Here is a 27,301-nt window from a genome sequence, read left to right on the forward strand (position 1 = left end):
TAAATGATTCTTGAAATGTCTCTTTTGTGCTTTTTATTTATTTTGTGGTGGTGAGCATGATCAGTAAGCTTTTCTTTGGTTTTCAAGAATAACTTTTTACTTTATTTATAAATGATTCATGCATTAACACTTCTGTCTGAATCTTGTTGTCTCAGGTATATCCAGGCGGCCACCTCTCCTAAAGATGTTGTGATTCTGGTGGATGTCAGTGGCAGTATGAAGGGTTTAAGATTGACTATAGCCAGACAGACGGTCGCTTCCATACTGGACACGCTCGGGGATGATGATTTCTTCAACATTATTGCAGTGAGTCAAACAGAGAAAGTTTCCTCTGTTGTGTAAAGCTTGGGAAAGCTTAGCCTTCTCTGAGCTTTATCCTTCTTCTACAAAGGCATTGTGTGTTTTTATGAATATAGATGTCATTCCGAATGCTGCTCTAGGATAATGCAGCTGGTCTAGGATCAGTTTTCACACCCTAAATCTAAACCTTTAAAAAGGTGAAACTTTAGAAATGTCAAACTATAAATGATTTTATATAATATTTTTAAAATATAATATCATTTATTTTATGTAATATTATTATTTCTGTCAGGACCACTATCGTCAAATGTGATAGATAATGCATAGAGTTTGTATTGGCGGTATGGTTCTGTTCTGGGAAAGAACTCCCTGTGCATTCATGCAGCCTAGCAGGTCATGATTTAACGTACACATATTTTGAGAATTAGTCTGATTCAGGGGAAATAATAAGGCCAATCCTGACTGAAGAGAGGAGGAGCTGGGAATGGAGGAGGGTAATGCTCCTGAGAAATGCAATAGCTGCTGATAATACTGAGGAGCTTATATATAGATGCCGTAATAGGCGTCGTATTCCCATAGGTAGACATAAGTCACCTGGGAGTCAGCTGATGCAAGCTTGACTGACGTGACCTGCAAGAACTGACGCTAGCGCTAGATATTTATTATGTAATTTATAAAAAGTGACATTAAAGCCTTTTATATTGTAAAAAAGGTATCACGGTTTCCACAAAAATATTAAGCAGCACAACAGTTTTCAGCATTGATAGTAATAAGAAAGGAGTTTGAAAATCAGCATATTAGAATGATTTCTGAAAATTAAGCTTTGCCATTACAGAAATAAATACATTTTAAGTTATATTAAAATAGAAAACAGTTCTTTTAAATTGTAAAAATATTTTAAAATATTACTATTTTTACTGTATTTTTGATAAAAAAAAATGCAGCCTTGTTGAGCATAAGAGACTTCCTTCAAAAACATAAAGTATGATCTTTTTTTTTTTAAGTAACACTATGTTCATGTACTTTCGATACGAAAAAACAAGGAAATTTTGATTTAATATCCACGAGTGGAATAATTAGTACCCTTTAGGATATCAATTAATTTGAAGGCTTTTTTAATTAATGCTCACTGTGTCTAATTTCTTGTGTTTCCAGTACAACCAAGAGATCCATTATGTGGAGCCCTGTCTAAACGGCACTCTCGTTCAAGCTGACAGTACTAATAAGGATGTATGTCTTTCTTTTATTAAACAATGGCACACACTTGCTGCCTGTAATTACCTAATTTTCAGTGAAATTAGGACTCCTAAAACATATCTGAAAGCCATTTCTCATGTTCTTATTCATCAGCACTTTAAAGAGCATCTGGACAAGTTATTCGCCAAAGGAATTGGACTCCTGGGCAATGCACTGAGTGAGGCTTTCACTATCTTAAATGAGGTGAGTGAAGATTACCAAAACCGTGAGATTACAGAGGTCCGGTATCATGACTGCCCTCCTTTCTGCTCCTGCACAAGTGTGTGTGTTTGCGTGTGTGAGCCTGCATTTTGTCTCGCTGTTCCGGCCCCTCCTCAAGACACCTCTATCTCTCCCTTTGATTAATCGCGGTAATTGGCAGCGCTGATTAATAAGCTGATGAAAGCAAAGGCAATTGCAGACGAGATAGCACTCAAAGTCGGTCCAGTTGTGCCCTTTATCTCTCTTTTCTCAGACCACTAGTCTCGCGGAAAGAACAAGGAGGGGAGAGACAGGGAGACAGAAAGGAGAGACTGGGTTGTATCTGTATTTGTCACATTCATTAGAGCCAGTCCATTAATATGGTAATCGTAAAACCCAGAGTCCGGCCCCTTTATAGGACCGCATGCTGTGTTTGTGTCTGATTGGTTGAAAGTAAAAAAAATAAAAAAATACTAAGTAGATGCAGCAGTCTTTGACTTTTGGAATGACATCATGCACTGCACCGCAGTAAAGTTCGCTTGGTGTAAAGACTACAATAGAGAATACAAAGCCTGATTATCACCCATAATGCAGGTTATTTTAGCAGCAAAGCATCTCCCTCTATGAGATACTATGTAGTGTATTCTCCTCAGTCCCTCTGTCAAGTCAAGTCATCTTTATACAGTTTGTTTCAAAGCAGCTTTACAATGTTAAACAGGTAAATGATGATCAACGATGCAAACAGAATTCAATTTGCATAAAGCAGCTCTAGAAAGATAATAGTGGCATTGTTCATTTGAAACTACAAAAGACTGAAAATCTAGGAATTAAAATCCATTTTAAACCTTGAAATAAACTCAAATCATGCTAGAGAACATGATTTTGTTGATGTTAATATAAGTTCATATATTATACACTACTGTTCAAATGTTTGTTTTTTTGAAAGAAATTACAATTTTTTTATTCAGCAAGGGCATTAAATTGATCAAAAGTGATAGTAAAGATACAACACAGAATATTTCTATTTCAAAGAAATTATGTTCTTTTGAACTTTCTATTCATCGAAGAATACTCAACAGAAATTTATCACCATTTCCACAAAAATATATATTTCAGTATTGGTAATAATAAAAAATGTTTCTCGAGCAGCAAATCATCATATTAGAATGATTTCTGAAGGATCATGTGACACTGAAGACTGGAGTAATGATGCTGAAAATTCAGCTTTGTCATCATAGGAATAAATTACATTTTAAATTATATTAAAATAGAAAACAGCTATTTCAAATAGTAAAAATATTTCACAATATATTTTGCTGTAATTTTACAGTGATATATATATATACTTTTTTTTTGGACCTGACTGCAGGTATAACCCTGAGATATTATTGCATATTGCAAAGATTTGATCAAAACATGCAGTGCTTCCCAAATAAGATGAATGCATTGTAGCCGTTACAGTAATCCTAAAAATATTGTATACAAACAATGTAATCATAACATAATTAAACAATAAAGTATGAGAGGCTGTGCTATTTTGTGTCCACAGTTAAGCTACTGTTACTCTTACACTGAAAAAATATAATTAACTAGTTAAATGTACTGTAGTAGCTGTTTACTCTTGAAATCAACCAATCAGCATCCGGGACGGAACCATTTTATCATACAGCATAAACACAGTATCATCTACAAAGCAATCTGTCAGAGCCTTATAATGTAGATACAGAAACCACTCTGAAGACAATTTCCTGTTTGCTTCTCTTGTTCCCCCCCCCCCCAACTAAAATATATTCTGTTGTTAAATTTTAGCTTCATGTGTTAGTGAATCATTCTAAGGCATTTTGATAGTGTTTTTTTCTGAATGTCGAACTGAATTCTCATTCTCATAATGAAAAGTCTCTCTCTTTCTCATGTCTCCTTATCTCTCCCTCTCACCGTGCAGATTAATCAGACCGGCCGTGGAAGTTCATGTAGTCAGGCGATCATGCTGATAACAGATGGAGCCACTGAAATGTACGATGATGTTTTTGCCAAATATAACTGGCCTGAGCGAAAGGTAAGATAAAGATTATTAAAAAGAAGGTCTTCCATGCATAGCAACCACATTTTCGGATTAAAAGCATCAAACAAGCATAAAAGCATGAATATTCATAAAAAATCCTACTTGAGATACATTATCAAATGCAGCATTATTTCTCTCAAGTATATTGGTTCTTTCCTGCCTAAGCACAGTGTGTTTTCTCTTACTTTATAGATTTATGATTGCTTTTTTTTCACCCCAGCACAAGTGTAAAATTCCCTTTTGAGAGCGTTTTGACATTTTGAGGAATTGTGTTTGCTCCTGCGGTGGTTGTCTGAAAAAGTGTGTTAATGTATATTGAATTGCTGACAGCACAGGCTTATTTGACACACTCTTCAAACATGGGGGAAAATGTTGAATAAACTGATTTGGAGGGTTTGCACTTGTACCTGCCCTTCGGCGGTGCTGAATCAGTCGCCTGATTGACCCTGTGAACCAGTGTTTGCCGGCTGCTGCGCGGTTTGCATGACGTGTTCATAAAGCACTCGGCATTGAGGTGAACGTGTTAAACGAACATTCCTGGCCTGGATTGGTTGCGTGTGTGAGTCTGCATCTCATGTCCTAAACGGCATGAGGAGAAATGCGTTTTTACAGCCTGCAGAAGGGGTGTGTGTTTGTGTGTGTGTGTGAATTGTCGCTGGCCCACTGCGGTGTAACCGCTCAGTATTGGTTGGAATCAAAAACCATTTATACATGGGAGACAGGAGCAATGTACTGAGAAATAGAGGGATGGAGGGTAAAAAGAGGGAGGGAGAAAAAATGAGTGAGCAGAGGAAGGAACATTGAGAGGAATGGTTGAGTTTATACATCCATATTTTGAAAGCACCCTCATGTGCACAAATTAATAAATAAAATAAATGTATAAAACATGCATTTTGTCTTCTTTATTTAAAAAGATTAATCTATTATAGACGTGTAAAGTCATTGCATTTGGCTGTTTTTTTTTTTTTACATCTTGCAGCAAAGGCATCTTGAAACATGCTAATAAAAATGTTTTCATAGAAACTACTAAACATGAAAAGCATTTAGCTTTTTTAGATTACTGAACATTGCCTTGCCAAAAAAATGTCTAAAACACACTGTAAGCAGTGTTGTTATTGTTTATTAAAACTATTAAAAATTGCGTTTGATAACTGAAATAAAATAAAATATAAATATAAATATTAGATGAAAAATTCAAACTTAAAAACCGAATGAAATTAAAATAAAAACTAAATCAAATGAAAATAATAAACTAAAAATGAAGTAAAAATAAATAGAATAAAAAAATAATAAAAATGACAAAAGTGCATAACAAAATTACTAAAACTGAACATATAAAAATAAAAACTAATTCAAATATTATTCATTTCATCATTGTGAAATGTTTGAACAAAAAAAATCACACAATTACAATATTTTCATGATATTGCTGTCACTCTGAGTACTCATGCACATCCCTGGTAGTAATTTAAAACTGAATCTTAAAACATACGGTTAACTGTTTTCCTGCCTGATTTGTTGTAATTAAGTAAATGCGCTAAGGCAGTTGTTTTCTAATGAGTAATCAAGTAATCAGGTTTTACCCTGACATCGGGAGATTGCATTGTGGGAAACAAGGAGATTCTTTGATTTAAATTCAGAGATCTGCTGCATGTGTGTTTTCAGTGTGGAGAAACAAAGAGAAACAGAGGAATGGAAAGAAACAGAGACCAATGTGATTGCAAATTTGAAACTGTAGCTTGCCGAGCTAAAAGCTGTAAAGTTTACATTGTACGAGCTGTCCATCTGTGATTTTGTGTGTATCAATATTTAATAAATACAAACAAAAGTACAAAAATACTTACTCTTCATGTACAAAAACATATTTAATTATTGCACAAATGAAACTCTTTTCTTTTTCTTCATAGGTTCGTATATTCCCCTACCTGATTGGTCGGGAATCTGCGTTTGCTGATAACCTGAAATGGATGGCGTGCGCCAACAAAGGTTCGTTATTTTTTGGGGGGATGACGAGCCGAATTTGATTTACATTCCATTTTAATTTTTGCTAATTAGTTAATTAATTATCCTGGCTGGGTTTTCCTGGAGCACGGAAGCTTCCGTTCGGCTTCCGAGCGCGATGAGGAGTTAGCGTGCCACCGCTGTGGGTTTATTGGTTTGAAGGCTTGAGGAAATCACGCGGGTGTTGAGTGCTTGATGGGAGTGCGACAGCAACTGGCTCAACTTGCAGAGCTGACATGCAGAGGTCAAGGGTCAACTGAGCCTAAATCACTCTTCCTGTCAGCTCGGCTCCCGTGGCTGCACAGCGTTGATCACTCCCATGTGCCCGCGCCACGGATGACTGGCCGCGGGATGAGGAGCGCTCTCACACACACACACACAAGCTGAGAATTTCTAGCTCTGCACCTGGAGCCTCTGCAGTAGCACATGCACATTTTCAACACCGCCAAAAGGATGGAAAAGGCTTCTGATGATCAGCTTGTATCTTACCTTAATAATCATACTTAATTTAATTTAATAAAGTATGTATGATTATATTCTGTTTATATAATCTGTTATGATTTCTAAATATTCAAAGCTATTCAAGGCTATACGTTTAAATAGTATAATTTATTATAGTAATAATATCATTATTATTCAAACACCCAGCATTTTTTAATGGAAAAACTGACCAAAATCTGAATATTAGCATTACACTCTTTACATCAATATGTGGAAGCTTGTTTAAGCCACTAAATAAAAAAGAAAAAAAAATTAATTGCAACTTTTTATCTCAAAATTCTAACCTTTTTTCTTGCAATTGCGAGAATTTTGACTTTTTTTCTCAGAATTGTGAGATTTAAACTCACAATTGCGGGTTATAAAGTCAGAATTGCATATTATAAAAATATATTTCAGGCAGTTCTTGCAATTCAGACTTTATAACACACAATTCTGACTTAATATCACGCAATTGCGAGTTTTTATTACACAATTTTGACTTTATAACTCGCAATTCTGACTTCATATCTCACAATTCTGACTTTATACCATGCAATTCTGATTTTATCTCAGAATTTCTGACTTTATAACTCACAATTGCCAGTTAATATCTCCCAATTCTGAGAAAAAAGTCAGAATTGTGACTTAAAAGTCACAATTACCTTTTTTATTTTTTATTTGATGGCAGAAAACAAGCTTCCATATCAATAACTATGAATAACTAAACATGATAAAATATCATAAGGGGCATTAGAATGACATTTGAATAAAAATAAAAGATTTTAAAGCATTATGAATACCCTTAAAAAATAATATATTACAGTAAAGAAATTTATGGGCTTCATAGAAAGTGATACCAAAATGCATTTAGACAAAATATACTGTACATGTGATGATTTTGAAAGAAGTCTCTTCTGCTCACCATATATACACATGGTCGCTGTGAATTTTGACAAGCAAGACATGTTCCTGGATCAACATATTTTGTTGATCCTGGAACAACATTCCTGCCCAAAAATGTAGTCCTAGTCCTACACCTAAACCTAACCCTACCCATAACTTATCCATAAAATCAGAGGGAATGGTAGGTGAATAACACTGATGTAGAAGCACTTAACCCTGGTTGTAAGCCTATATTTGACATAAACTGTAAACTTGTCCCTCAAATCTGATTGGTTGATGTTGTTCCAGAATCAGCAAAAATGTTGACCATTTGACCATGAATTTATATGGTGAATATATCACGTTCACCATATATTCATAGGTTCATTGAGTAATTCAGATCTGCTGTGGATTGTGTGTTGTGCAGGTTATTTTAGTCAGATCTCCACTCTGGCTGACGTTCAGGAGAACGTGATGCGGTATTTGCATGTGATGAGCAGACCTAAAGTTATCGACCACGAACATGACACAGTGTGGACTGAAGCCTACGTGGACAGCGCAGTAAGTATAATTAATCACAACTTGTGTTGTGTGTGTACAGCATCTGTATCCTTTACAACGATGTACAATATAAACTACAGCTTCTGCAAAAAATACGACTTTCATTTATAAATCACCACAATCATCATCAAAAAAACACAAAGATTCTGAAGAACATCATAACGTTTGAGGAACATCCCATATTATTATTTATTTAAACTACAACTTATTTGGCAGAAATTATGGTACATTTTTGTAAAGGGTTTGCTGTCTAAAAAATCTAGTATTTTCTCTACTAAATGTATGTGTTTTCTACAATCATTCTCCCTCATAAAATGCAACTCATTAGTAGCTCCGTTAACTCCCTGAAGGTCTCATCAAGACACTCTTCCATTCAGTGAGCACTGCGAGAACGAGATCAGGTCACACACCGTGCAGTGTGTCTCTTGTATGTGTGTAGACGTGAGCACATGTCAATGACACGTATTATTTTTCTCCCTGTGTCCCTATAGCTCGCGCAGGCGCACAAGGTAACAGTCGCAACCGGTGTCTCTGTGGCTCTGTTCCGAAACCTAGCGAGCTGCCTACGGAGGCAGCATTTTAAGGGCGCGCACAACATGAAGCCTGTTCCTTCTAACATACCTAATAATAGCCCAAATCTATGGCAGTCTTGCATGCATATAACTTGCAATACCAGAATGCATTGTGACAAGTTCAGGGGGGGTAAAAACATATTGTAAATACACTCTCAGAAAAAAAAGGTAAAAAAGCTGTCACTGGGGTTGTATCCTTTCAAAAGGTACACCTTTGTATGTTATTTACCCCTAAATTTTGCATAATTGTACTTAAATAAGTACTGAGTAATATTAATTAACTACTAACTATGTACGTACTATAGAGTTACGGTCAGGGTTAGTTACTTGTAATTATGCATAATTTACTGTTATTACAATAGTAAGTACATTTAGTAACATATAACTACGTCACCTTAAAATAAAGTGTTGCCAGTGTATATATTAATACCTAAAGTGTACATATTAATACCTCAAGGTGCATAATAATATCTAAATGTACATATTAATACCTAAATGGTACATATAATTACCTAAAGGTGCATATTAGTACCTAAATGTACTTATTAGTATGTAAAGTGTACATATTAGTGCCTAAATGTAAATATATAAATGTAAATGGTAAATATTAGTTCCTTAATGATATGTTTTACTACTTTTTGAAAGAGTTTTACCTTATTGACAGCTTTAGTGTACACATAGTGAACATATTGAAACCTAAATGTAAATATAATATCTAAAGGTACATATTAGTATGTAAATTGTACACATTAGTACCTAAACGTACATATTAATATCTAAATGTACATATTAGTTCCTAACGTGTACATATTAGTATGTAAAGTGTGCATAACAGTACCTAAAATGTACATATTAATACCTAAACGTACATATTAATATCTAAATGTACATATTAGTACCTAATGTGTACATATGAATATCTAAAGGTGCATATTAGTAACTAAATGTACTTATTAGTATGTAAAGTGTACATAACAATACCTAAAGTGTAAATATTAATACTTAAACATACATATTAATATCTAAATGTACATATTAGTACCTAATGTGTACATATTAATATCTAAAGGTGCATATTAGTAACTAAATGTACTTATTAATATGTAAAGTGTACATAACGGTACCTAAAGTGTACATATTAGTACCTAATGTGTACATATTAATATCTAAACGTGCATATTAGTAACTAAATGTACTTATTAGTATGTAAAGTGTACATAATGGTACCTTAAGTGTACATATTAATACTTAAATTTACATATTAATATATAAATGTACATATTAGTACCTAATGTGTACATATTAATATCTAAAGGTGCATATTAGTAACTAAATGTACTTATTAGTATGTAAAGTGTACATAACGGTACCTAAAGTGTACATCTTAATATCTAAAGGTGCATATTAGTAACTAAATGTACTTATTAGTATGTAAAGTGTACATATTAGTGCCTAAATGTAAATATAAAGATGGTAAATATTAGTTCCTAAATTATACATTTTAGTACTTTTTTAATGAGTTCCATCTCATTAACAGCTTTATTGTACACACAGTGAACATATTAATACTTAAATGTACATATAATATCTAAAGGTACATATTAGTACCTAAAGTGTACAAATTAATACCTAAAGGTACATAATAATATCTAAAGGTACATATTAGTACCTAAATGTACTTATTAGTATGTAAAGTGTACATATTAATACCTAAAGATACATATTAATATCTAAAAGTACATATTAGTACCTAAAGTGTACATATTAGTATGTAAAGTGTATATATTAGTACCTAAAGTGTATATTAATATCCAGAGGTACATATTATTACCTTAATGTACGTATTATATTAATATATAGACCTAAATGGTAAATATTAGTTCCTAAATTGTACATATTAGTACTTTTTGAAAGAGTTCCATTCCAGTGACAGCTTTTGTACCCTTTTTCCTGAGAGTTTACAAGCTTTAGAGTATATATATAATTCAATAAATAACGAAAAGCATCACTAAAATAGTTCAAACTGTTTAAAATGGGACTGTTAGCCAATATTAATATTTCACAATATTGTTGTACATTTCTGCTTATTAGAGTTTGTACCCACGCTTTTTAGCACTATTTGTATGACATACAGCGTAGAATGTTCCAAATCGGTCACTCAGTTAGAATGCTGCCTATGTAGACTGTAGTCAGCAAGGCAGCTGACTAGGTTTTGGACCAGAGCCTGTTTGTGTCCATTCTGTCACTGGTGTCTTGCAGCATTTCCTCATTGTAATTTGCTTTCAGTATTCCGTTTCTGGAATCTGAAACGTTTTATTAGTTCTTGAACATGGATGTGGTGCAGAGTGCTACTGGGGAACGCTGCGTGAGAGAGCGAAAGATAAAAGCGAGTGAGGGCGAGATGTGGTCAGAGATAGGGTTTGGCTTCACTCTGCTGGGTATGTCGAGAACTGCAACACCGACCGCTGTGCCATTCCATTTCTGATAAGCCCGACTCATACTCACTCACGCACACACACACACACACACACACACACACACACACAAGTGCAAGTGTTCGCACCCATCCGATGTCTTTGACACCCTCCTCTGTCACACACACAGGCATAGGCATAGGGTGTTGGGAATTGTTCTCCGGAGTGTGTGTTGCTGTATCTTGGCCACTGAGACACCCCATTCATCATTTTGTGGATCATTGGCTTTTATCTCCTAAAGCCGTAATAAAACTGACATTGGAGCAGAGGGGGTGAGAGAGGCAGAGACTGGGAGAAAGAGAGAAGGGAAGAGGGGGGAAGGAGAGGAATGGGGAAGCACAAGGTTAATTCACAGATTTCAATTTGGCTTCTGCAGGATACACCTCCAGTGTTCTGCACGACGCCAACCAGACTGAACAAATGTTGGACAAAACTCAAACTGAGTTTTTTTTTTTTTTGAGCTCTCCAATGCGAGACAGAATAAGAGAGACTTTAAAGCCCTCCCTCAATGGGACTGAGGGAGGATTTTTGCTGCTGTTTTAGAAGCAAACCTGCCATTGGAACAAGACTAGTGATAATTAAAGTTACATTCTGAAAACAAGATTTAAAGGGATAGTTCACCCCAAAATAAAATTGTTTATTTTTGAATTGTTCAGTCTGTCATCATTTACTCTCTGTTTTCATTCCAAGTCCATATGAAATTCTTTATTTTGTTGTTCTTGTTGAACTGAAAAGGTGTTTTGCAGAATATCCTCATAAATCTTTTCCTTACAGTGAAAGTGAATGGGGACTGGGGCTGTCAAGCACCAATATCACTAAAAAAGAGGTCCATACGACTCAAACTGTATATCAAGTCTTCTGAAATCATGCGATAGCTTTCTATATAAAACTGTGTATAATTTACATTACTGCTCAAAAGTTAAGGGTCATTATAGGGTCTTTTATTCAGCAAGGGTGCATTAATTATTAGTGTTGATAAAGACTTCAACATTTCAAAAAAACTTTATTCATAAAAGAATCCTGAGAAAAGATGTGTCACGGTTTCCGTTGAAATATTAAGCAGAAATGTTTCTTGAGCACCAAATCAGCATATTAGAATGATTTCTGAAGGATCATGTGACACTGAAGACTGGAGTATATGGGATGTTAAAACATGTCACACCAGGTTTGATGTTAACGATTTGATTGGTCACAAGACATAGACCGAAAGACAAGATGGACATTTCATGTCATTGATGTCCCAACAGGACCCATTTTGACGCACTATATTTGAATATATGCTAACAGAAATGAGATTTGAGAAGTACGACAGAGAAGATTTTCTGTGAAAAAAGTGTTCAAATTTCACAAATCACATGATGCCAGAAGATTTTTAATATAGCACAATGCGTATGAACCATTTTTATGATACTTTAATGCTGTTTCTTTGTCATTTTTGGAGTTTGACAGCTCCTGTCTCCATTCGCTTTTATTATTTTGATTTCATTTTACTGTTCCCCTTAAAGTCATATAGGTTTGAAAAGACATGAGAGTGAGTAAAAGACAGAATTTTCATTTTTTTTTTTTTATGAACTATCCCTTTAATATATATATATATATATATATATATATATTTTTTTTTTTTTTTTTTTTTTTTACTGGAAAACAAAACAAAGATGCCAACTAAGAATAGGATATTTACCATTTTTCTTTTTTCTGTCTGTTTTTCTCTTCCACAAACACAAACAACCGCATTCACGAATCCTCTCAAGGGCCACTGTAAAACATGCATAATGGACACACACACATAGTAGTGAGGTGGGGGAATAGCAGACCTAGTTTCAGTGAGCTCATGCGTTAAATCATGTCAGCCCTCATCGTGCCCGCAGCTGAGCTTACAGTTCAGCTACAGAGATGAACCATCTTCACCAGATCACCCTTCACTTGTCTACACCTCGCACGGCCATTAATCAAATCGTTGGTTTGAATATTTCATATCGCAGCAACTTCCTTGATCTGAAGGCCGGTGGGACGACACAGCGTGAGCTTATGAACCGGCCGTGGCGATTAATGTCCATACAAAATCTTTATCGGATGCATTTTTTTCAGGTGTTCATGTAATTTAAATCTGAAAGTTTTCTTTTGGTCTGTCAGCAGCTTGGGGAGAGTAAAGGTCCAAACCCGATGACCACAGTGGCCATGCCTGTGTTTAGCACCAAGAATGAAACGGTGGGGAGAATGTCTGTGTGTTTATGTGTGACATGATATCTGTTGAGTTTGAATAGACACAGATACATACACAATCAATATTAATGTATATTATAAAACATATATTATACAAAGTTTAATAACAATATTAATATTTACATCAATAGCAATATTATTTTAATGTTAATATTTAAAACTAGTATTAATTCAACCTAAATATCAAAATTAATGTATATATTAAAATGTATATTCTAAAATGTTTCCATATGGAAACTATAATAACGGTATTAATATCAATATAAATTTTAATTTTGGTATGCATAATATTTAGTATTTGTTAAATACAACTAGCAATATTACTGTATATTTTAAAATGTATATTCTAAAAAGTTTCCATATGGATCTATTATAACAATATTAATTTTAATGCTAATTTTAATATTTTTGATATTATTAATAATGATCAAAATTAATATTTGTTAAATATAACTATCAATATTCATGTATATTCTAAAAAAATATTAAAATGATTGAAATTAAAATAAATGTTTGTATATTATTAATAATATTAATAATAATTCACAATAGTTAAATATAACTTTCAATATTCATGTACATTCTGAAATATATGTTCTAAAAAATTTTCCACTTGGAGGTGTGAATGATTCATTTTGTTTTGTGAACTGAATCAACTGATTCATTGAAAATATCAGACACAAAAGAACAAATCATTTTTCATCCACATCTATTTGTTTAATCAAACTTGTTGGAAAACACTTAATTAATAGTACGCTGTAACACTGATGGTGTGTTTCACTTATAATTCATATTCAATGAGTTCTGACATAATTAATATCCACCATACAACAGCTTCAAAAGGCTTTTTTTTTACTTTACTTTAAACAGATTAAAAACCTATTAAAGTATCAATGAGAAGTGAACAAATGTGTGCATGTGTGAAAATAAGATGATTTCACAGTATGTGTCTCTCTGCAGAAAAACCAAGGCATCCTGCTAGGTGTTGTGGGCACTGACATCCCCATTCAGGAGTTAATGAAAACCATCCCAAAACACAAGGTAGGATGTCACCACCAATAAATAGCCATGCATTCCAAAATCAATTTTAATCTGTTCAATTTTACACTCTCTGTATCTTAAAATGGGCTAAAGTGTGATAATGCTATAATTTTTTAAATCTTATCTTCTTTTCTCCAGTTAGGAATACACGGATACGCATTTGCCATTACCAATAACGGATACATCCTGACACATCCCGACCTGAGGCCCCTGGTAAGGACTAATATGTTGTTCTGAGCCCATATCCAGCCTTATATTAGAACTATATTAGGAATATGATACAATAGACATTCAATTACATCCAAAAAAAAGCTGGCTCAGGTAAAATCTACCCACACATGTAGTGTGTGCTTGTGAGAGCGCTGGTGGGACGCTGAAGTGCATCATGGGAGATGTAGTTTTTGTAATCCCAACCCTTTTCCTCTGATATATTGCATGCAGGAATAAAAGCCCATTCATGTGCCTGCCAGGGCTGATCAGAGCACTGAGGTAACTCACCCTTCGCAGGGACACCCCTCACCCCGCTCTCAGTCACCACGCGTGACTGTGCGTCTCTGTGTGTCGTGAACGTGTTGGTGTTCTCGTCGTAATGTGGCTCCAGTGCTGCTGTGTATCAGTTTGTGTTTGCGTAGCGGTGGTGTGCATCAGTCAAGGCTTCTGAGTGTGTGTATTTACAGACCACACTGACTCTGTGTTGCTGAACAGGGACAGTGTTTACTGTTACTGAATGTGGTAAATGCTAAAATGAGTATTATAAGTGTAAGTAGCATTACGCCTGTTTACTATGAACTGGACTGGATTCAAGTGTGCACATAAAGTAACATTCTTATTAAAACTTTTAGCCAATTTTAGGCTCTGTTCCAAACCCTAGTTAGCTGACCATCTAGGCAACATTTTTATACATTATAGGCAAACTCTCACCTTGGGAGCAAATTTATGATGGATTTTAATATTATGCTAGACATTATATAAAGTATGTTTTGTGCATGCAAATCCCACGATGCATTGCAACGAGGGGATTTTTTTTACATATTGTAAAATAAATTTAAAAAAATAACTATTTCATCTAATGTTTTGGTGTGCTTAGCAAAACTATTAAAAACCTTTTTAATAATTGAAATAAAGATTAAATAAAACAAAATGTAAATATTATTTTTTTAATTAAACGAAAATTTGAATCTTATTGCACTAAAATAAGTTAGGTTAAGTACTAAAATTACTAATATGAAAACTGAAATATAAAAATTATTAAAATTAAAGTTAAATAGAACTATTTTTTAAAATGCTAAATGTCTAATAAAAAATATAGCTACGAGCAGCAATTAAGGAGACAAACACAAAAACCATGATGAGTCATGCAAGCATGGCTGGGAGCATCAGACCAAGTGCAACAATGAGTAATTAAAGACATGTTTAGATTATTTTAGTCAAAACAACTGAAAAAGCATAAATACAATCAATAGTAATATGATTTAATAGCTTATCACTTTTGGACTTCGACCGACTATGGAATAATTAGTCTCAGCTTCAGATGCCCACGGACCGTTGGCTGAACATCTGATGCATATGGCACACTTATCTGGAAACATTTCAGGAGTTTCAAAGTTGGTTGAATTCTACAGGATGTCTGGCAGACCTGCGTTTCGCGTTCTTTAAAGGTGCCCTAGAATTTAAAATTGGTTTATCTTGGCATAGTTAAATAACAAGAGTTCAGTACATGGAAAAGACATACAGTGAGTCTCAAACTCCATTGTTTCCTCCTTCTTATATAAATCTCATTTGTTTAAAAGACCTCAGAAGAACAGGCGAATCTCAACATAACACCGACTGTTACGTAACAGTTGGGATCATTAATATGTACGCCCCCAATATTTGCATATGCCAGCTCATGTTCAAGGCATTACACAAGGGCAGAACGTCTGAATCTGTGCACAGCTGAATCATCAGACTAGGTAAGCAAGCAAGGAAAACAGCGAAAAATGGCAGATGGAGCGATAATAAGCCACAGAGCATAGCCTCAAACTCATTCAGAATCAATGTAAACAATATATAAGTATACAATACTCACATAATCCGACGCATGCATGCCGTATGCATGACAAACACTTTGTAGAGATCCATTTTGAGGGTTATATTAGCTGTGTGAACTTTGTTTATGCACTGTTTAAGGCAAGTGCGAGCTCTGGGGGCGGAGAGTGCGTGATTTAAAGGGACCGCAACCTGAATCGGCGCATTTCTAATTATGCCCCAAAATAGGCAGTTAAAAAAATTAATTAAAAAAAATCTATGGGGTATTTTGAGGTGAAACTTCAAGACACATTCAGGGGACACCTTAGACTTATATTACATCTTGTAAAAAAAACATTCGATGGCACCTTTAACGGTCCGCCTGTAAACAAATGCTGTGACGCCAAACCCTTCATATAAGAACAATGCTGACGTGCTTACAGCTGTGACATTGAGCGCTTATCAGGATCAACTAAACGCTGGATTTTCAAAAGTATGTGAAGTTTGCTGCTCCATTGTTGCAGTAAACTTGCACAATGTTCTCAAATTAATAATTTATAGATGCACACTGGTCTGTTATTATAAGGACATCAACTTTACATTTCCATGCCCCTAAACATAACGTGGAACCAAACAAATTGTGATTGGATGCGTTACATGTCAGTCAAATGTCCTCTTGAGCGGTCCTTGAAACGAGATCATACTTTCTACCCTAAGTCTGAAGGTCTGACTACGTGAGACTATGGAATAATTGGTATCATTATTCTCGGTATGACCCATGGAATCTATCAAGTCCACATTTATTAAAATATGCTAAATTAATCAAAAGCTATTAGCATTTTTGACCACAAAGTGGCACTGTCTCAAAACATTTTAAGTACTTTCAGGGCATGGTGCCGAAGACACATACCGAGTTTCGTAACGATACGCTAATGCTTTCATAAAATACTGCATTTTAAGACAAAATATTTTTGATGTGCTCTTCGTCAAAATCACTCATGCGTTATTTGAGAACAGTTTTGTTTTTCAAAAAGCTTTTAATAACTTTTTATCAGCATAGTCTGAAAATTATGTGAGATGATTTTGGTAAAAATCAAACTAACCATCTAAGACAAGTTAGAGTTTTTGGAAAATTCCAAATGGTGGGAAAGTTTTCATGATGGAAAATGAAGTCATAGGGTGCAATCGAATCGTCTTGAGCCAAGAAGAATTTTGAAAAAGAATTTTGTTTCTAACCCTTAAAGCTCAAAAATGATTAGCATAAACATGGTATAATTTGGACAGTTGGTGACACTAGAGAGATTGAGTTAGAGACTCTAAATTGCTGTGGTTAATGTTCAGACTGTCATTTATCTGTGTGCCAAATTTCACAACTTTTTACCAAACGGTAATATGGGCGGTAATAGACTCGAGCAAAAGAAAAAGAATAATAATAGGAAAACTAACAGATACAATTAGTGCCTTCTCACCAAAGTGCTTGGCCCCTAATGACAAAAGCACATAACAAAATTACTAAAACTTAAGCTTTTATTTTAATATTGCGATGTGCCATTCCCTTTAAAATCAGTGGATTCACAGCATTCCCGTGTTCTCCATGTAAAGAGCATTATTTGCATCACACTGTTAACTGTAATGTACATGGAGTATTTGAATTCAGTTACTTACTCAGAGGTTCCATTTCAGTTAGGACGCTGCCTATGTAGACCGTAGACAGCGAGGCAACTCATTAGGGATTGGAACAGAGCCATTGACTGACTAAAACCAATCTGAGCAAAAAAGATTAGACAGATTATTTTGACACAGATCTCTATAAGCCTAATATTGGCTGGTCTGATAGTGTGTAAACAAAACTCATTTCCTTGCACCACAGTTTCTCAATCCTGCTCCTGGAGTCCCTCAGCACTGCACATGGATGGATGTTTCCCTTATGTAAAGGCGCTGTAAACAATTTTTCTGGAATACCACACATAAAATGCCCCGACTACTGATAGATATCACTAAAATAGGTGTCACACCTGTCTCAGTGACAGCGCCAGACTCTGTAAACAGTAAATGAAAGAGTCAAGGAAGCAATGCATGCTTTTAAGCCTATCAGAAAACCAGTCAATCAGAAATGTTTTGTGCCTGTCTATCATTTACTACGTTTGGGACTGCTTTGAGCGTTTTAGAGAGAGGCCGTGTGGTTGAAGTTAGCAAAACGGTGAAACTGAGCAAATTGTTTACAGCACCTTTAACACGCTTCATCATCTGATTAGACACCATAAATGTGCAGTGCTAGTGGGAAAGTCAAGGAGCAGGAGTGAAAAAACGTAGACTAATGGCCTCTATCACCACGTACTGTACGTTTCTGTCTCCATCGTGTTAACCGTATGACCCCAGTTCCTAACTGAAAGTGCACTGCCGTCCTCTAAAGCACTTCCTGTCCTCTGTGTGTTTCTTCCTGCAGTACCAGGAGGGCCAGAAGAGGAAGAAACCCAGTTACAGCAGCGTGGACCTGTCCGAGGTGGAATGGGAGGACACTGAGGATGTTGTATGGACCAGTTTCTGTGTTTTTAACAATGAGTACAGACAATGCAATACACTTAGACAAGGCCCGTTCACACCGAGAACGAATACTATAATGATAACTGTATTAGCATCCACACCAGCGGACGATATCGTTCTGTTTATTCTAAGCACACTCTGCAGTTTTGTCGTCTGCTTGAGCTCTTTCAAGCAGGTCAAAGTTTTTTTCGTTCATCACCTGGAAAAAAATTTATTCTGAAATTGATTCCACTGTTATTGTTTCTCTGTCGTTATCATTATAGCTGTAGAAGCTTGTTTCTGCCATGAAATAAAAAATAAAAAAGGTGATTGCAACTTTTTATCTCACAATTCTGACTTTTTTCCCAGAATTGCGAGATATAAAGTCAGAATTGCGAGTTATAATGTCAGAATTTCTTGATATAAAGTCAGAATTACGAGTTATAAAATCATAACTGCATGATATAAAGTCAGAATTGTGAGATATAAACTCGTAGTTACATGTTATAATGTCCAATTGTGAGGGAAAAAAGATTTTTTCTCAGAATTGCGAGTTTATATCTCACAATTCTAACTTTATAACTCACAATTCTGAGAAAAAAAGTCAGAATTTTAAGTTTATATCCCACAATTCTTACTTTATAAGACACAATTGCAAGTTTATATCATGCAACACTGACTTTATAACTCACAATGGTGAGTTTATATAGCAATTTTGACTTTATAACACAATTCTGAGTAAATCATGCAATTCTGACTTAATATCACGTAATTCTGACTTTATAACTCACAATTCTGACTATATCACACAAATCTGACTTTATAACTCACAATTCTAACTGTATCATGCAATTCTGACTTTATAACTCGCAATTGCGAGTTTAAATCTCACAATTTTAAGAAAAATGTCAGAATTATGAGATAAAAAGTCGCAAATTACCTTTTTTATATTTTTTTTTGTTTAGTGGTGGAAACAAGTTGTGGTGTGAATTCTGCTATTTTTTTATATTTAGAATGTTTTTAGAACTATATCTTTATCGTTATAGTTAGTGTCCTTGGTGTGAACTGGCCTTTAGACCAGAAACATACTTTATGCAAATATACAGACGCAAATGCATTGCAGGTGCTCAGTCCTGTTGTACATTAGGTTCACGTAACTGCATGAAGTGTTTTGCATCTTAAGAGGTGTTGGCATACAGTATTAACATGAATAAGTGCTGCTTCAATGCTTCATAAATGCATTTGTTTGTAGTTGCGCACAGCAATGGTGAACAGACGAACTGGCACTTTTTCAATGGAAGTAAAAAGAACAGTGGACAAAGGGGTAACGTTTTATCATTGCTTGCAAGAATTTTTACAATTCCAGATTAATGATATACAATCTAGTGTCATATTATTTAAAAAAAACAAACATTAGTTTAATAGCAAAATATCAAAAATACATCTCACATGAGTGCTTAACTTTATAATCGTTTATCTTTAAATTTGTTCCCCACCAGAAACGTGTCTTGACGATGCACAATGATTATTACTACACTGATATTAAAGGAACTCCATTTAGGTAGGTCGTGTCTTTATGTACATTTTTATCAAATGTTTGCTTAAAACTGTTTTACATTTGAACAAATGGTGATTAAAAGGACGTGACATTGTGGTGATGAAAATGTGACTTTTGAAATGGTGTTTTCTGTGTGTTTTGTAGTGTAGGTGTGGCGCTTTCAAGAGGACATGGAAAATACTTCTTCAAGGGAAATGTTTCTCTAGAAGCCGGTGAGGATTTGCTTTACTAGCAAGAATTACGAAAACCAAGGAAGTTCATTTTTATGGTTAAAATGCTTGAATATATATTCTTATCTTATAGTTATGGATCACATATATTTTTATTAGTTTTCTTTCTATGAATTATTTAATTACTTAGCAGTCCTATTAAAGGTCTGATATTTTGAAGTTTGGAGATTGTTTCACCATTGTTATACAGTATCTTCATTTTCCATTTTCCTATGTGGGAATTTTAAATATATGTAATGTAAAATATGTAAAAAAATTTTAGTTGACCCTTTGCATATTTTTATAAACAATGTAGGAACAATTCAAATACTTTAGACTTTTATTGGTATATTTATATTGCTCAGTGTAATTTTCATATCATTGAGATACTATTTTACGTTTCATTAATATTTTGAATTAATATTCCAAGTTTTCATTTTCATTTTAATTACAGTTTTAGTAAATTTGTTGTTTTTGACATTTTTAATATTTTTTTAAAGATATGTTTGTATAGATTTTGTTAATTTTTATCTCAGTTTTATTTATTTTAGTACATCAAGTTAGACTAAATGAAAATAAGAAATCTTGTATTGGCAACTAGCTTAAATAAGTTTAATTTATTTGATTCCAGTTTTATTTCAAGTCACTGAACTTTTTTTTTAATGGTTTTGGTTTTAGTTTTAGTTAACTATAATAACCGTGATTTGCTGAATCATTTATTCCTTTTATATTGTCTCATGAGCACTTTATATATATTCGCAACCAGAATCAAACCTCAGAGAGTCTAATGAACAATAAATTATGTGATATTTATAATAAAGTGAACAGATCTGTTTTCTTGAGATCTTCCTCTCCTCTGGAAGATTAACTGTCAATGCTCTTTTTAACAGCACTGCTTTGAGAAACTGAACCTCTCAATTTCTTTTGCTCTGTCCCTCTTTCTCAGATTTAGCCATAAGTATCCAGGAGTGTTCCTGAAACCTCCAGTTCATCTGTAATCCTCTATAATCTATAATCCACACTTTTTTCTTTCTAGGTCTACATGATCTGGAGCAACCAGATGTTGCCCTTGCTGATGAATGGTAAAAACCTCTATTGACACTGAATGTATAGGCTAACACACTGTTACTGTTATTAATCACATAAGTATTAAATATTGTGCTTTTTTACGTTTTTGTTTCAGGACATACTGTAACACAGATGAGCATCATGAGCATCGTCACCTGACTCAAGTTCAGGCCATCAAACTGTACATGACCAGCCGTAAACCACACCTCAAATGTGAGCAGCGTTTCAGCTGATCCTTAATGTCAATGTGAATTCAAAATGAACCCTGTTTACTGTCTTATTGTGATCAGTTCATCAGTGCATATTATTCTAAGGAGAAACATTTATCTTCATAATCTTTCATCAAGTTTTTCTGCCTCTGAAACGATTTTACTTTCAGCTCAGTTTTCAGTTAAATGAGCTCAATTGATTGGTTTTACAGCTTAAACTTCTGTGGTAGCGTCATACTGCAGTATATACAGGAGCAGATGCTCCTGCAAAGGTTTTACCACTTTGTCCTTCATCTAAATCTTACACCTTGCTTACAAATGACCTCAGTTTGAACTCTGTCCTCATTAAAGTTGGTGTCCGACAAGCATTAAGGAGTGTGTAAATGTCCTCTTGTGTGTTGTAGGTGACAGAGAGCTGATTCAGCAGGTTCTGTTTGATGCTGTGGTAACCGCTCCTTTAGAAGCGTACTGGACTGGACTGGCCCTCAATAAGTCTGAGTGAGTTTGGACTTTTACTCTGTACTCGTTAATATTTGCTAAATTAATTTTAAAAGAGCCATATTTCAAAGTTTATTTGCATGATTTCCTTTTACACAACCATGTTCTACCTTCGGTCTGTCTCTCAAATTTTTGCTGTTTTTGTAGCTTATAAAACTTTTTTCATGTTAGAGGCAGTCTAACATGCTAAAACTGTTTTTTTTTTTTTCAACAGGAACTCTGATAAAGGGGTTGAGATCGCTTTCCTCGGCACCCGCACTGGTCTTTCCAGAACCAACCTGTTTGTGGTTCCCGAGTTGCTGACCAATCAGTGAGTACTAATGACGGATTCTGATCTCATTACAATGTCCAATAAAAAGCCTCAAGAAGCGTAAATGGTGAATGATGAAGTAAGATATCCTCTGTGGTTGCACGTTTTTGCAGAGATTTTCTCACCGCTGAAGACAGGGAGGGCGTCTTTAACGCAGATCACTTTCCTCTGTGGTATAAAAGAGCCGCAGAGCAGGTGCCCGGCACATTCGTGTACTCCATTCCCTTCGGTTCAGGTATGATGCTCAAGTACATCAACACACATGCAAAGTCTTCATGTCATACAACATATTTCAAGCATTCAAAGATGATGTCATGCAGAAAAAATCAGTTAATGAGTATTAGAATTCAATTCAATTCCAATTCACATCTAAGCTGCTTTGAAATGATTTTAATTATGTTAAATTTCACTTGTTTTTTTATGTCATGTTTTCAAGCGGGCATGTTTAATAAAGAAATGACAGTAAATGATTCATAATTCATTGATTCTCCCTTATTTTTTCTTTATTTAAATTTACTTTTCTAAAACCAGCCTATTTCTGTTAATAAAGGATATAATTAAACAGAAAATTGAGAGGCCACACAGCATAAACAAATAAAATATTATCTTTTTTGTTTTATTTTGAAAAAATGAAACATTTTTAAAATAATAAAATAATATTTTAAATTGAAATTTTAAATTTTTGTTTTAATTAATTATTACTTCAATTATTTATAATAAATAACCTCAATTTACGAACTTCCTGCGGTATCTTCACCAAAACCCTGAGGTAATATAATGTTTAATGCACTTGTTGTAGTTGATAAATCTATTTTTGTATTTTTTGTATCGATATGGTTATTCAAATCAATGTATCAATGTGATAAGCATGCTATCAAAAGTAATCTAAAAGTAATCAAAACTATTCCCATTATATTAAATGTGTAATGTAATAGATTGTTACTAACTGCTGTTTCCATCATGTCATTATATAGATAGATAGATAGATAGATAGATAGATAGATAGATAGATAGATAGATAGATAGATAGATAGATAGATAGATAGATAGATAGATAGATAGATAGATAGATAGATAGATAGATAGATAGATAGATAGATAGATAGATAGATAGATAGATAGATAGATAGATAGATAGATATTTCAGGTGGATCTTCAGAAGTGTCCGTGTAATGAGAGCTGGTTACTGTTGATGTAATAGCGCATCAGTGTGGTTTGTTACTCTAGCTGCACTGTACTGCTTTCCTCACGCAGACTGTCTGCTTATCTCTCTTTCCTTCGCCTGTAATTAATGTGCCCTACTTTTATGTTCACGCAATGTGTGTGTGCGTGACAGATCAGGATCATTACATCCCACTCAACAGCTCTTGGGCTCCTTATCACAAAGACAGCGCTGATCTTCCAACTCTCTCTGATCAAACACTCTCCCTCATCTGCCTGTACCGCTATAAATGAGCTCTGTTTTATCATCTAACTGAGTGTTTGTTTCAATCCATGCTGCTTTTGATCTGAATATGCAAACGAAGTAGTCACTCTTAATAGATTTATGCTTATAAATATTTATGCAAATAAATGCTGCCCTCTAGTGGTTATGACGTGCCTTTTATAGCAATGGAAAGAGCTTCAGGATTCAGATTATATCCCAGCACAAACAAAATACTCGGCACTGGAATTTCATTATGAAACAGTATTTTATTCAGTCTGCATCATATTTTCTTTTACCTTCTTTTGCTTGTTTTTTGAATATTGTGGAGGTCATTTGACCTGTCCGTGTTGGCATTAGTCTAATTTAACTAGCTTGTACCAAGTGACAGATGAATTTGCACTTAATAGTATATTTTTATTGGACATGTAACCTGACATCAGCTATAATGGATATGGAAACACGTTTTTTAGCCTGAATATTTTGCGTTCATAAGTGCATATGATTATATTATAAGTTGCATTTTATTATTTATATTTAGCATTGCTTTTCTCCTCAGAACAGACCTGCAATCCATTTTTGGGTCATAAATCAGCAGTTTAGAACAATTTTATTAGTGGATTTTTTCAGATTTAATGTTCACTGATATATATATATATACTATAAGAGGGCATTTTTGTTAATTTGTGATATTTATTTAAAGGGGGTGAAAATAAGAGTGTGGTTTTGGCAAGCACTGCTATCCAACTACTCGATGACAGGAAGTCTCCTATAGTGGCAGGTATATGTTTTCTTACTTCAAAGCAATATGATTATAATATATTGTTTTTTAAATGTATTGTTGGCTAAAATGCAACTGACTTACACTGAGCGCAGCTAAATGTCATTATATTAAATGTGTTTTTTATGACACCCAAAGCTGTGGGAATTCAAATGAAGCTGGAATTCTTTCAGAGGAAATTTTGGACGGCCAGTCGGCAGGTAAGCACAGAAATTTACGCTCATGGAAATATATATATATTTACCAGACCAGATCTTCTAAAACTGATGTGTGCATAACAGCTCTGTTTGTTGTGTATATGAACAATATTGTACAAGAGAATGCACTAATGTAACTCTTTATTAGCAAGTATCTGCTTATAAATAACATTAATGTATGCATTTGCTTCATGTCTTTACCATTGCATCTGTCCACGCAGTGTAATGCTCTGGATGGCAAATGTACCATCAGCTGTGATAATGAGGTAAATGCGACTCTCTTTCTCTCCCTTTGGCCATATTTTCAAAGATGGTGCTCATAAAATGGCCTGTATTCTCATTATACAATGGACATTTCTGAAAAATGACAGACTTACTAGATCTGCACTGCACATAAGATATATGGCAATGCCTCATAGCATTTCTCATTTTAAATTCAGTGTCTTTTATTAATGGCTTTGGTATAAAAGCTATAAAATGCATATTATTTTACTGTCTTGTTGCATTTGGCCTAAAAACATTTCAAAATGTAACTGAAAAAGCTTGTCAAATCATATATTTAATTGAATATTCTACCTTTCTCACTCATATTAGGACATTAAATGCTATCTCATAGACAACAATGGCTTCATCCTGGTCTCTGAAGACACTTCTCAGGTATTGCATATGGACAGATGAATCACAAGAGCTGTACATAAAACCATTCATTATCTATATTGTTATGAAATGGGGCATAATGTCCATAATGTGTTTCCCACAGACAAACCTCTTCTTTGGAGAAGTGGAGGGAGCTGTCATGAACAAACTGCTTCTGATGGGCTCATTTAAAAAGTGAGAGATGAAAGCACACAAACACACACGATGAAAGTATACACTGTTCATATTTAACCTTAGGTTAGTAATTAATCTGTTAAATTAATTAACCTGCATAGTCAAGCTTCAAGCATTTTCTGTAAACCCAGTGTAAACGCTCTTATTTGCATATTTATGAGGTTAATAAGACTGGTCGGTACAGCATGCAACAAGTATGCATCCTGTTTTAATAACTATAAAAATCATTCAAATTTATTATCTCTTCATCACTCTGGAACACTGTAAAAGTCTTTTTGTTGTTAAAAATATCAAAACATCCCTGAACAAGGTAAATTGAGGCTCAATTTTATAGAATATATCCTGAATTATTTTTCTTATCCTATTGGAAAAGATTTTTTTGTTTTGTTGTGTTTTAAGCATAAACCTCATTAAATTAACTTATATTTAGATCAAAAACAAGCTTAAAGAATTCTCTAATGTTTTACTTCATGAATATTTAATGAGGCCTGTATTGTTTAGCTTAAGATTGGTTGTCGGTCCTTAATTCATTCTAACACCACATTGTTTCACAATTTATAGTTTAGCACTAAAATATGGTGCCAAACACAGTCGGAAGTGGTGCTAAACTTTCAAAAATACAAAAAAGACACCAAAGAGTCCATATTATGCCCTTTTACAAAGTCTTGATTTTGTTTTTGGGGTCGACCAGAATAGGTTTCATGCTTTAATGTTCAAAAGGCATTATTTTTCACATATTGGACATTGTTGCAGCACCTCTCTTCCCAGTCTGTCAGTAACGCTCTGTTTAGTTCCTGTCTCTATGAAGCCCCTCCTACTGAAAAGCACAATGTGCTCTGATTGGTCAACTGGACTATTGTGTTGCAATTGGTCAACTACTTTAAGAATGTTTCAGAAATATCACGCCTCTTTCCATAACCAGAAGTTTCAACAAACTAGTACCTCAACTCAACCAGGCCTTCTTTTTGCATATGCCTTGGGCGGGAATTATTTAAATGAGGAATATTGTGACGTGTTTGTTTCTCGAAGAAAATTAAAGACTACAATGGAGGCGTTTCAGGGAGTTCAGAAACAGTGCCTTTTCAGACATTCTCAAACAGCAACATTACACACTAAAGAAAGTTGAAAATGTAAAAAAGAATATTAGAACAGCTCTGTTTAATGTTGCCTTATCACGCTATACCTGTGGTTAAATAATAAATTGACCCAGGGTTGAGTTTAGTAGTAAATCTGTTTCTGCTTGTGTTCCTGTTAGGATTAATTTGTATGACTATCAGGCTCTGTGTAAAGAGTACGCAGGCAGCAGCGACAGCGCACGCACTTTACTGGATGTGAGTACGCTATCATCTGTGCTGTAGTGTTTGACTTCAGTGCTTCTGGATTCTATTTCCTGTCTCCATTGACACGCTGCACTTTTCCTTTCAGCCCTTCACCACTGTGAAATGGCTCTTGACAGAACTTGTCATGTGAGATAAAAGCCTTTTGCCCTATAATTATTATTGTCAGCTTGGGATTTTCAGTCTGTGTTTCTGAATGAGAATGTGTCTTTATTGCAGATTTCTGCTGGAGTTTAACCTGTACAGCTGGTGGAACTGGGACTCGACAGTCAAAGGTATCAGTCCATATATGACATGTTAATGGGGTTACATGCTCC

The 27,301-nt window shown here is 34.5% G+C and overlaps 1 protein-coding gene across 1 annotated transcript in view; it reads left to right on the forward strand.

The window, feature by feature from the left end:
* Positions 1-27,301, forward strand: part of cacna2d3 (calcium channel, voltage dependent, alpha2/delta subunit 3) — a 52,195-nt gene that overhangs the window by 19,506 nt on the left and 5,388 nt on the right. Inside the window, exons 8-34 of the mRNA XM_067387157.1 lie at positions 156-306; positions 1,456-1,530; positions 1,651-1,740; positions 3,680-3,793; positions 5,707-5,785; positions 7,590-7,723; positions 8,215-8,232; positions 12,903-12,977; positions 13,953-14,033; positions 14,172-14,246; positions 18,487-18,570; positions 19,816-19,887; positions 20,063-20,124; positions 20,266-20,333; positions 21,367-21,412; positions 21,514-21,611; positions 22,012-22,105; positions 22,320-22,415; positions 22,529-22,650; positions 24,542-24,619; positions 24,758-24,819; positions 25,038-25,082; positions 25,411-25,473; positions 25,577-25,647; positions 26,903-26,978; positions 27,073-27,113; positions 27,204-27,259. Coding sequence (XP_067243258.1) covers positions 156-306; positions 1,456-1,530; positions 1,651-1,740; positions 3,680-3,793; positions 5,707-5,785; positions 7,590-7,723; positions 8,215-8,232; positions 12,903-12,977; positions 13,953-14,033; positions 14,172-14,246; positions 18,487-18,570; positions 19,816-19,887; positions 20,063-20,124; positions 20,266-20,333; positions 21,367-21,412; positions 21,514-21,611; positions 22,012-22,105; positions 22,320-22,415; positions 22,529-22,650; positions 24,542-24,619; positions 24,758-24,819; positions 25,038-25,082; positions 25,411-25,473; positions 25,577-25,647; positions 26,903-26,978; positions 27,073-27,113; positions 27,204-27,259 — 2,126 coding nt within the window. The remainder of the gene's footprint in view (positions 1-155; positions 307-1,455; positions 1,531-1,650; positions 1,741-3,679; positions 3,794-5,706; positions 5,786-7,589; positions 7,724-8,214; positions 8,233-12,902; positions 12,978-13,952; positions 14,034-14,171; positions 14,247-18,486; positions 18,571-19,815; positions 19,888-20,062; positions 20,125-20,265; positions 20,334-21,366; positions 21,413-21,513; positions 21,612-22,011; positions 22,106-22,319; positions 22,416-22,528; positions 22,651-24,541; positions 24,620-24,757; positions 24,820-25,037; positions 25,083-25,410; positions 25,474-25,576; positions 25,648-26,902; positions 26,979-27,072; positions 27,114-27,203; positions 27,260-27,301) is intronic.

This window comes from Chanodichthys erythropterus, chromosome 6, assembly GCF_024489055.1.
Source record: "Chanodichthys erythropterus isolate Z2021 chromosome 6, ASM2448905v1, whole genome shotgun sequence".
Classification (NCBI taxonomy): Eukaryota; Metazoa; Chordata; class Actinopteri; order Cypriniformes; family Xenocyprididae; genus Chanodichthys; species Chanodichthys erythropterus.